General features: G+C 38.4%; 1 protein-coding gene across 1 annotated transcript in view; it reads right to left on the bottom strand.

The window, feature by feature from the left end:
* Window positions 1–420: 420 nt before the first annotated feature.
* LOC143367337 (icarapin-like) overlaps window positions 421–12701 on the bottom strand; it is a 59262-nt gene continuing 46981 nt past the window's right edge. Inside the window, exons 3-4 of the mRNA XM_076809019.1 lie at window positions 3134–3249; window positions 421–2200 (exon numbers count right to left, since the gene is read on the bottom strand). Coding sequence (XP_076665134.1) covers window positions 1880–2200; window positions 3134–3249 — 437 coding nt within the window. The 3' untranslated portion in view covers window positions 421–1879. The remainder of the gene's footprint in view (window positions 2201–3133; window positions 3250–12701) is intronic.

Here is a 12701-nt window from a genome sequence, read left to right as displayed (position 1 = left end):
CGAGCGTAGATAAACTCCGCTACTTTTACGGAACGTGTTGAGTTGCTACAAATATCGCTACCCTCCCAAGTGTCGTTCAGCGGAACCAGGACCGATCACCGTTGACCTCAGTGAGCGGCTACGTAGCGGTTGAGTTCGCTGAACGCACCCATTGCTATCTTACCTCTTTGTTTTGCATGTTCGCCATTCGTTGTTTTCGATGCGCGCATGGTACACGGAACAAGGTCTGCACCGTTGAGTTCGTGTATTAAAATTAATGGATCGTATGAGTCGTATCTTCTACAATTACTTACTAATCAGTGTGAAAATTATTGAAAATCAGTTTTAAGTCGACTTCATATTTTTTTTCTTATACAACTATACTGAATTAATACTTATGATTTATGTATTGAATACCAGTTTAAAATGAAAGAAACGATATTTGTATGCCAACAACGTTTATTTATTACGCAAACATTTTCTTTCCTTAAAATTTTTTCTCCAAAACACAACACACTACGTTTTACAAACAGTCAAACTCTATCACAATTCATTTTGATCCTCGTTCTAGCCCGTAGCTATAGTATGAATAATCTATATTGTTGTCAAATTATTTGACGTTCTCTTCATTTACAAACTATTTCCATACTTACACACACTGTTAAATGCTCTCGAAGGATTTATTGGCATAGATAGAATACATTGGAATAAAATACGTATAAAATTTCCGTTACACTCTTGCTGGCACTCACAAGGAAAGGAGAAAGGAAAGAGATTTCGGAGGAAATAAACGATTCTTACGTTTCATATTAATTTTTACTATGTAAAAAACGTTCTCGTTCCCTTTTAAGATCCATCGACGTAAAATATCGTAGTACAATCTCTGTAATTATAGTCTCACTACTGCTGGTAGGTTCAAAAGAATATAAATAGGATAAGCCGCGTAAGGAGTTAACTTTACTTACGTTCCCATGTTTTTAGGAGAAAAACAGACGATACTCGCAAACGTTACAACAGGTTGCTTCGCTATAGGCGGACTTAACTATACGATGCGACTATTCTTGGAGAACGTATATTATATTTATATATATATATATATTTTTATAGATAGACGCTCTATAACCCGCAATTGTTTACACAGAATGTTTTCGTTACGTAAGCCATCGAAACGGAATCCGAAAGAGATTCACCGAGGAGGGAAAAGTGCTTATGTCGAATACTGGGTAATACATGAATTTTATGATTCCTATCATTAACGACGAATCAAGTATACGATATGCGTACAATGTTTTTGATATTATAATGGATTGCAGTCAAGGGCGTCCGGAGACTTTTTTCCAGGGGGCGGGGGGCAACTTTGGTGATGACAAAGAAAAATATACCCCTCTTGCTTTTTTAAAACCCATTTTATAGTGCCAATTTAATTACAAATTTAAAACCAAAAATTAAAAATATTCTCTTTTTTAATATAAACTTAATAAAGATCAGTTTTGAAAAATAAGTGATTTTTTCTCAAAAGCCAGGGGGCACCCCCCTCTGGACGCCCATGATTGTAGTAATTCGTAGGCAGTGGCGGATTTAACAGGGCGACTGATGCCGCCTGGACCCCTGCCCAGAAGGCCCCCCAGGGCTTGATATTCCCCAAAAAAATTATGATTAGGTGTAGGTATCCAAACACTACATATTTTTCGTACTATTTCACTTTGCCCGTTTTCAGTAAACTACCTCTTCATTTTCCCGAAAAATGGGCCCCTCTTTTTTCATAAATCCGCCACTGTTCATGGGCGATGCAATTTGGGAAATAGGAATATCAAATTTTCTTGGAAATATTGTGAAAAATGGGGAGCATTCTTTCGGATTCGATTCCGAGGGCGATCTTGTTAGGTAACTCGATACCGCTTTAAGCAGTTAGGGTGTCTACTTGGTTTTTCGGTATTTCGTTGTCGAACTCTTCGACGGTCTCGACGCTTCTTGACGGTGTGCTGCGTTCCTCTTCGCTGCTGGTGGTAGCGGTGGCGGTGTTTGTGTTTGTTGCTGCGCTAGGAGTGGGGGTACGCGTGGGCAAGGTAGTCACCTCAGCGTCCGCCTCGCTTTCAGTCAACAGAATCGTCTCGTTCTGGGGTTTCACGTCGATAATGCGGATGCGGATCTGCGTTCCGAATACGTCGTCACCGTCCGTGTAGGTCGTCTCGTTTATGGTCACTACGTGTCCATCGACGATCTGCGGAGAAAACCATTTGTTATTTCTTTAATGGCGACTCATACTTCCGCTCTGTGGAACAGATATCGAATAAGGAGGATGCGACACAGTTGCGGCGAAATCAACTATTTAAGACTTTCACTGCTACGCGATTGTTTCATGTTTTCCGTTCACTCCCATCTCGCATTAAATTTATTCAAATATGTATGTATTGAGAGAAATAAAAACTATTATTTCACAAATAATTGCGACTACCTCGATACTACATTTATCACTGTTTTAAACTTTAAACTTTTTTAGATTAATATGAAAATATCATATCATATATTATCATACTATAACATTATTTTCGTTTGTATGATAAAATGCTGAAAACTATACACAAGAGAATGTTCCGTTCCCTTTATTTAACGTTAACATAAAAAAGCAAGTGAATTCGATTCAACCGAAATCAAAGTTGAACATAGAAATCTATTGTTTATAAAAAAACACCTAGTAAAATACGTCTCGTGTTACAGCTTCTGCGTGTTAATATCATTTCATTCGTCGAAAACCAATTTCAACAAACCGAAATGTCCTCTACACCGTAGAAACGATCTCGAAAAGGAACTGGCAAGCAGACTTTACTGTAATCGCTGGCAACGGTAACAACAATATCTGTTCTTTATCACCTGGGTCGTCAAACAGTCGTCAAACAGTCGTCAACTACGCGAATCGGCAAAGTGTAATTTAGCTCCCAGCGATAGGGAGAAGATGCAAGCGTGGAATAGATGACGTTTCAAGTCGGGGACGTCGACAATGGGGGTAGACGTGATGTTCGAGTACAAAGGATTAACTAAAGGGAAGAAATTCGCCAGCGAGGCGAACTGATTAGCCATGCGGGAGCGTGGTTAAACGAGGTAGACGGAAATTATTGTAATATTCATGGGAAGCGCGTGCGAGAGAGTCACTCACCTTGGTGGTGGAGGTGGTGTTCGCTCCGTCAGGAATCTTGCCCCAGGGCACGACACCTTCCTCAGGAATACCTGACACAATGCCAATCATCTGCTCCCTCAACCTTTCAATCATGGCTGAAAAGAGGTCGGAGATTAGAAACGAGGAGTTGCGGAGTGGGCGACGTAAACACACACCACCTGTCGCTACGTATGCTCCCTTTCTCGGCTGGGCAAGAAAATACGACTCGATGAGGGAGGGCAGACTAGGTACGGCACTCTGGGAATGGGACCGACGGTACGTATTTGGAAGTGGTATTGCAACTTGGAAGCAAGTTGAAAAGCTTAAAGCAGCGATATCGTTTGCTCCTAACAAGTGAAGATCACGGGGGGAAATAAAATCGTTTAAAAAGCCAGAATCACTGGAAAATTACAGCGGCTCCAGACAACGCACCTACATATCAGGCAACTGTAGCGCTGTCATACTTATGTATATATTATACAAATAATTTTTTTTACTGTTTATAGTATTAACAAACATTACCCAAAAGTACTAGTTACAATTTGTATTCATCTCCTTGTAATTAATTCGCAAAAAATACTTGATTTTCGAGCGATCTGACTGCCTAGTCCCCTTAATTAAGTTACCATTTTCGTATTTTTGCATCTTTCAACTTTTCAGTGATGATTGTACATTCGTAATACTCACACAATCATGCTGTAAGGGTCTTTTTCTAGAAATGTAAATTGTCATACGTTGAAATTTGTATTTGAAAAGATAGTGGAAAAAGGCAATTTTTATTTGTTAAAATTCACCAACTTATATTAATATTCAAAGTCTATGTGCCCTACGAACAAATCTTATTCCACGTACCCTATTTTTTTATCGCGTAGTATCATTACCATTCCGGTGGATACCTTGTGCACAAATACATAGAAAACGTGGAATAAAACTTTTTCATACGAGCTTTCGTTTTTGAGAAAATCGAATTTGAAAACTTGTTTGGTACACCTACGTACAATTGGTTAAGCATTGGCAGAGTATAGGAGTAAATATCGTACATGTACAGATGAAATAGATTCCTGTTGAAAACGAGAAAAAACTGTAGAATAACTGTTTTCCAAACGTGGTTGTTTTCGAGAAAATCGAGTTAAAGATGGAACCGATTGTCAGGCTAGTACCTACATGCGGCTTCGTCGGTTTTCAAAATCAGTTTTCCCGAAAACAAAGCCTAGTTCGAAAAACAGTTATTTCACAATTTCGAACTATTTTTACACGAAGATTTATTTCATTGGTACGTTTACTGACAAATTCCCGATTTTCAGCGATTGAGTTTCAGAGTTTTGAAAGTTGATATTCTCGAAAACGAAGCCCCTGCAATCTTCTCGTACCTAAACGGTGTACCGTGTCACATTTTTATATAACTCTACCATTGATCACCAGTCTTTTCATTATTTGCACGTTTATTCTTGAGGTAACAGGATGTTTGTCAGTCCGAATCATCGTCTGAATTTGTTCGCCAGGGAGACGCGAGATTGATATCAATCGCGCGAAATGGATGGCTATTGTGCCGCGGCGTATAGCCACTTTCGAAGCGTTTCGATCGAGAGGGACAGTTTATCCGAGTCTAATCGAACCTGCACTGTTTGTTCTCGAAGGGAGCAATTCTCGGGCAAGGCAGGGAAAACGGTATCGAGGAAAGCCTGGGGCGACAGTTATGCACTGGGCCTTGAGGCTAAGAACATCAGGCATAATTCAAGAAGGAGGGTACACCGCGCCTATTCAGGCCAGGTCGGATGGAACGCGGCGGACATAAAAATAGCAGGTTGTAATCATTTCTATAGCATCATGATGGTTGGTCGACGAAAATTACGGCTAATTGCTTTATCAGCGGCAGGGTAATGTCTTGATAATGTACCTGACAATGTGATTTTCCTACGTCGCTCCATCAAGGATGTTCTAGCTTCTGTGATTATTATCATTGTAAATAACAGTCGGTGATCCGTGCTCTGCTTCGAGCAGTCTTTACACCGTAGTCTCGCGTGTATACGTACATACGCGCATGAAGACGTTCGAAAATCGAAGTAGGCCATTTGTGGTTTATGCATTACGCAGCTACTTGGCCGTGTCGCTGACCTATCGTCGTCTGAAATACTATAACGAGCAGGGTAAATACGTTGTTACTTGAGTAGAGGCAGTTCTTGAACACGCCATCCTGTGCGAGAATTTGCAAGCTGCGCGGAATGGTAATTTTTAATGATTTCTACTTAAAGGGATTCAGATCTGGCTGTTGGAAGGATAAAGTGATTTAACGTGAAAATTTATAACTCCCTACAACTCTGGAAACGCGTTCAACTCTCTGAAGTCTCTCTATGAAGTCTGCCCTCTCAAAACTCTCTAAACACTTCGACTAGCTGGACGAAAGTTCTTCTTTTCCCGGCGCGTTGTAAGTACACTGCTTTGGTATGACTGACTGACTAAAACGCATCATTATCAAACGGTTGAAATCTTTGATTGAAATGAAAAGAATTCCTTTACTAATTTTTGATGCACTGAAGTCACTTAATATTTCGAAGCTAAGTAACGTCAGTGGAATATATATATATATATGAATAAAATATAAACAACAATAACAATAATATAAGTAGAATAAAATACAGGTATATTTTTTTAAAGCTAAACAGTTTGAATATATTGTGATGTAGGTACACCGCTAAACAAAATCAAAGGATCACTCAAATTTCCCGACAAATTCAGTCATTTTCAAATGGCGCTGTACCTCCGCGAAAAATATTTTAAGAGAGCATTTTAATGCTTGTAATTTTGGGTTGTTGGATCAAGGACTCAATTTTTTCATCCATTATGATACTGTTTTTTCAAGATGAACCGTAACAAACGTATTTTCAAAAATCGAGAATTTTTCTTCATCGTGTAAAATCCATTTACCTTACGGTATTTCTACAGGCAATATATAATTAATTATGGTATATAACTATTAACACGGGACAAAAGTTCGTTTGCTATATTAAATCACAGCTTCTATTAAAACTAAAAACATATTACCCACATGTTTTTTTAATTAAAATAAAAATTAAACCCTTTCTCTTTTCTGGTAAAAGTGCAAGCAGGTGTAGTAAACAAAAGACATTTCTGTACGCGCTACATCACCTAACAGTGAGCGAACGAATTATTGCACCGACCTAACGTTCATTGCCCAACAAGTAACACCCGTAACAAAGACAATCTTTAGGGACAAAAGAACACGCTTGCAGGCCGTTCGTATCTCGACAATGTAATAATAATTTATGCGCAAATTGAGGCCATGTATGTATAGACGCGTGATAGCCGCGTCGATAAATTCCGCATATTTTATTACGTTTACAATGCGGACACCCAGAAAAAAAATGGACGCCTATATCGGCTGATTATTACTGCGTGGGAATTCTCAATGAAGATACGACGGATAGATCTACCGCTCGACGACGTCCTCGTTTGCATAACAAAAATCCAGAAATTCATGATAAACGTCGTTAGACATTTATCTTTTCGCCATCAATCATGCAGATGGAAATAGAACTGGCCTACACCGTAAATAGCATTGTTTGCTCACTGCCCCCAGATGTAAAGCTGCTTTATAGACGTTAACAATTTATTTTTCACTGAGATGCTGAATTGAATTATCTATCTCTTACTTGCTGCGTTCACTGTCTACGATATTTTTAAACGAAATGTACGTAAAAGTTTCTTTTAGAGTATTCGCTGTCGTGGATAAAAATTAGATTATTTAAACCGAAATATTGAAGTCGTTTAATTTTTATACTTAGTTATGCATTTCATGAAGTAAATTATTTAATAAGGAAACCCCTTTTCGGTGGCTGCTAAAATTATTTTAGAAGTGCAGTATTTTCTTTTCGATAACTCTTGTGATATTCCTTTGACATTTTACCATATTTGCCCGACACCACCAGCTGGGCAAGTGTCAAAAACAATTAATTGACACATATTAATTTTGTTTTCGCATTGCTACTGAGAGTGGACATAAACCTTATCCATAAATTAATATTTATTTCCTAATAAGACAGCTGCATCAACAATTAAGTGAATTTAGAAGGGAACATCTGAGTGCCTTTTAAAGCCATTTATTTTTAGGCGTGCGTTTCTTGGGAGCTTTGGAAGTTGCCTACTCAAGTTTCCTCCCATAATTCTCTAACGCGTTGCACAAGTTTATTCAATAACTCGACGATGATCCATCGCCAGGTACGAGAAGCCCCACTTAACAATAAAGTATGTAAAAGAAATTCTATTTTTATCTGCAATGGTCTCGAAGAAAGTGGTTCGCGACATATCCTACAGCTCACCCTATACAATTACGCAACCTAATCCGACCTAATCTTATAAGCCGTGGCACAGTTAGCTTTAAACAAAGTTGTTAAGCGAACCAAAATAGGATTTCCTGTACGTCTTCGATCGATGAACCGTTTTTAAATGAACGTTTCTATTCAGAGGGCGTTCACAGGTACATGCACACTTTAAGTAACCTCGAAGATCGTTAAAAGTACACTAGTGACTTCTTGATCCAAACCTTTGACATTTGAATACCAAAAACATTTTTTCACAGAACGTTCCTCTCCTTTACTTATTACATATAGCTTAATACATATAGCTATTTATACGACAACATCGTTTTGAGAAAAACGCGATTAAAGTTTACCTCAGCCGCTTAGATAGCCCGTACTATTGTTCATTCAAGCCTCTGTAACTTAGCTAATTTTAAGTTTTCGTCAAAAAGCTTTCGGTGGAATATTTCTAGGACTATAAGGATTTAAAAAAAAATCGATTTTTTGAACGGTTCAAAGTAGAAAACACCCTTAATTCTGGGGGTTGAAAATCGCTCGTTTAAAAAGTGCCTAGTCGCTCGAAGTGAATCAGAGCACGAGGGACCCTTACTCATAGAACAAACTGTACTGATTCATGAAACGTTATAAGATAATGTTCACAAAATACTCGGCAAGGCCATAGTAAGATATCCAGCATTATTTATAGCCAATCGAACGCTGATTTATTAAATGAGTCACAGTAATACAAAACACGCAAAAACTCAGAAACCAGGTCAAATTGCAAATATGTTTATACAAGCTTTTTTATTATTCTTCCAATGCTGAACACATCCTAAAAGTTTGACGCACTTGGTATGTTGCACCCTGTATATAAAGGGCACAAATTTTTAATAAAATCACTAAGTAGTTCGTATTACCTCAGTTTTGTTACTGTTCATTGGAATGTTACTTTAGCTGGAATACAAATAAAATAGAATTCTAAACATGGCGAGCGTTCTGTTATCCCAGAATGTGCGAGCAGTCGTGTCTCTCTATTAGTTCGGATAATGGAGGTGCCATTATAGCTTGCAGATGGGCGCAACGGCGACAATACCTTTCACGGTTACAATGATTTTATTTCAACGGTGAATTTATTCCCGCCTTAATGAGCAGTGATTCAGCGTCAGCGATATTATGGTAATTTCCTCGATAATCGATTTCATGTTACTCCACGACCCTACCTGCGACCGCGATTTCACTTTTCCGTTCCTACGGGCAGACATGGAGGCCAATAACGCTTTTATCGCGTTGCAGCAACCGGCGCGTAATCGCGGAGAACCACTGGCGCGATTCGACCGTTATTAACATATCGCGGGAAAAGGGAAAATAAGTGTTGAAATTCATCCGATAAGACCGTATCACTAAACCAGCGGTGAACGATTACGCGGTAACGCAGCCACGGAGCGTTAAACCCAATTAAACGGTCAACTGTCGGCCCTTCATTTTCTCTTCGCGCTGAAACGTAACGACCGTGAAACTCAAGGAGGGTTTCTCCTTCGGAGGCCCGAAAGACAATGGGTGTTTTTTAGGAATTTATGGCGAATAACCTCAGGGGTGGATTTGGAAATTTGGGGCCCCTAGGCTAACAAGATCTGCCGCCCTTTCCGTGAAATATCATCAAATATTTTAATTTAAACGAGTTGAGACAATTTTAAAATTAATTCAATGCGACGGCAATTCGACGAAACACGTCAGTTAGCAAACTAATCCTTCTAGCTTCTAAAAAAAACTCAAATCCTTTGGATTAATTTCAAAAAGGTTATGCGATTTTAAAAAGTGCCCGAATATTTTCGTTACTCACTGTATGTATGTTTGGAAACGCAAGACTCTAAAACTACTGAACCGATTTCGATGAACCATATAGCAGAAGAATCTTTGTTTTAATGGGACTGCTATAGGCTATGGAATAATTCCAAAATCCACGTGCAGAAGGTTATTTTTAAAATTAAATGTTAAATGAAATGAGAACGGAAAGTCTAATTTAAACTGTAGCGAAGCACGGGTATTTGGCTAGTTCTCTATAAATTCCTGAATATGTTTGTTATTTTTCGTAGTACAGTTGTATCGATACCGACCCGCGATTTTGTAATAAAGTACATACGTACTACCGCCATTTACTTTTTGTGTCAGTAGTAAGTTAACGATAATACATATCGTGATCAGATTCGTCAGTTTGTTTTATTATGCAGCAGCTTTGTGTTCTTTTTATTTTTGTACAGTAGACAAAAAGTGTTTGTGAAGTGGAAAGAAGATATTTGATAACAAAGAAGTAAATGGTTTCTTTTCATCCCCATGATGAATGGATAAACTACCAGAATTTTGGTCACTTACTTTTTCAGCACACTGTAGAAAGCAAGTCATAAGATTATGGGTGTGGTGTTAGACTTTTACAATGAACTCTGCTTTGAACGATTCCATCTGATATCCAGATATGTATTACATTTACTTTTGTCACGAAATACAAGCCTGCATGAAAAGTTAATAGGTTCTGTTACAATTTCGATTAACACGCGACCATTGTGGAAATGTTTTTGGAATAATTTCCGTACCGTTCCATCGGGACCGAGTTTTTCAGAAAAAAATCTCGGCGCGATAGAAGTCAACAAGACGGAGTCATTAAAATCGTCGAAAAATCGTCATGCATTTGTTCCCCTCCAGTCTTTATCGTTGAACGCTTTGAATTTTGTTGCTGTTCGCGTTTCCATCGGAACTTCAAGAGCTCTGTTCGCGGCAACCACTGGACCCCCTCTTGATTTATCGCGATCGATATTTCGCTTTTACATACACTGCAATTGAATATTGTTATTTCCTGATGCGTGCGCAGCGAACATTCGTTTCACTTGCATAACATTGCTCTTTTCAAGTGTGACATACATAATCGTAAATGGAGGAAGAAAATTTTGTGCTAACAGCTCCAGATCCTGTTTTCGTAACCTGAATCCGCCATATTCTGTCGCATGTATTCGAGTTTTTGTATTTAGACGACGCATGTAAACAGGAATAAAATATTCCAGAGACGTTGGAGGCTTGAAAAGCAAATCGAGACGTTTAAATTAATGATCGAAGATGTGTTTATATCTGTTAAAATCTAAATATGGATTATTTGGCAGTGAAGAATTTCCGTTTGAATAAAAAATTAACACTTGTTCGCGGATATCGCGGGCCTCCAAGTCAGTTTCATTTGAGATGCTGAGTAAAGAAGCACTAACTAACTAAATAAATAGCGTACAAATGGAAATAATGTGTCGGTGTAAATTACATGCTAAACGAGTTTTTTTCCACATAAACAACGTTTATGTAAAAGTGTAATAAATGCGAATTGAGTTATTATTATTTTTTATTATTATTCGTCTTTGTTACTTGACACATCCAGAGAAGAAAATAATACATAAAGTCAAGCGAAGTAAATGGCGAGGCTGCAGTACAATACTGTTAGAAGGTGTCATAACGATTCTTTAGCAGGTCGCTCACGAGCGATTTTGCTCTTAATTCCATGATTTCGGAAATCATTCAAGGTGGCCTGATAAGTGCACCTAATTTCGCCTACCCAAATTCAAATCCTTCTCAATTGAAGGGTATTTGATAGTTTTGCATCTGACCTTAGGGTCACCTGGTATATTTAGTGAAAAGACAAATGCTTTGTCCTGAAGAAAAATGGAAAATTCTACTATATAAACGGAAAGGCATCTAATTCAGCCTTGTACCGCTTATTTTGAGACATCCTGTAGGCTCGAAGTGATTCGATATGTCTTCCACCCATCACTAGATGTACCGTGTACGGGAATCAATTTGAAGAACCAGTTCCATTAATCGAAACGGATGAATCTGACTACCAAATCGGTGGTCCGAAAATGGCGTTCCCAAGGCACCAAATTATTCAACCGACGACAACAGCGCCCCGATTCACGGCCTACCTTTCTTGCTCGTTCGGCCAAATTTCGCGGCCGTTCATCACCGGGCGAAAACGTTTCTGTCGATGCTTCGTCGCCGCGCGAATAAAATCCGTGACATTTCCATGTAACGATACTGACGCCAGCGCACCGACATTACACAGTCGAATTCATTCGTCAAATATCACGGGCGTATGGGCTATCATAAGTGAACTCGATGAACGATATCGCTCTCCCCCCAACCCCTTAAAAATTCTACGCTTTCCAACGCGCCTCGAATAATACTCGTCAATGAACGAGCAGGAAATCGATATAAACACGAGCTCTTCATTCTCTATTTTTCTTTAGCATCTCCTTCTCTGTTTCCCCCTTTTTTTTTGCCATTAATTCCAGCCCCTTGTTCTGTCGAATGGAGTACTCGCGTACAAGTGTAATACTATAAATTGGGATCGATTACAAAACGTAGGTTTTGATGAATCAAAAGATGACAATCAGAGTAATGTAATTTGAAGGTGGTGACTCTAAATACGTGGGTTGTGAATTTGGGGATGATTGAAATGTTGAAAGAGAGATCTTAAGTTACTCTTAATATTGTGGTATTAAGTTGTTTAATAACATAATATTAATGAACGCGTAAAGTAATTTCTTAACAAGGAATTCTTCTGTGTTTGATCGATTACCTACAATCTACATTACTGCTCTGTACTTTTTGGTAAAAGTATAATAATAAATAATAAAGTAAATACTAATAAATAAGTAAAAAATAAGAAAATAAATAAAAGTCAATAATAAGTAAATAAATACAAGTAAATAAATTAACTGTCTTTCTATTTGAAGGAACTGACAATGAGTAAGGATTGTGAGAAATATAAAAGATCGTAGCATCGCTTGGAGACATCTTTGGAAGAGTATTCTACATCGAAAGACGTATACGGTCCTAAGCTACTAGCCATTTCGCTTAATTTTCAAATTGTAGCTATTTTCGTCTTCCAGAAACATTTATAAACAACACTTCACACTTCGTGTAGGTACATACAGCTTTGCTCACTACTTTCGGAACACTGCCCCACACTGTACAGTTTGTTCTAAAAAATCTCCGTGTTGTTATTTAACAGCATGAACAACGATTAACGTTAAACACACGAGGAATACTAGACGGTAATTAACTGACTGTCAGATCTATATTTCTCAAGAGGAAATTAATAAGAGAATCCTATGATGAACTCTTGGCTAAGTAATTGCCAATTGCTATCAGAAGTCCTACTTAGCCTGACACGTTGCACGTGGGTTATGCACGATGGTGCTCCACCACCTTTTCGTAGC

The sequence above is a fragment of the Andrena cerasifolii genome, chromosome 3 (genome assembly GCF_050908995.1).
Source record: "Andrena cerasifolii isolate SP2316 chromosome 3, iyAndCera1_principal, whole genome shotgun sequence".
Taxonomy (NCBI): domain Eukaryota; kingdom Metazoa; phylum Arthropoda; class Insecta; order Hymenoptera; family Andrenidae; genus Andrena; species Andrena cerasifolii.
Note: the sequence above shows the minus strand (reverse complement) of the source record. Positions and strands in the feature narration are given on the sequence as shown.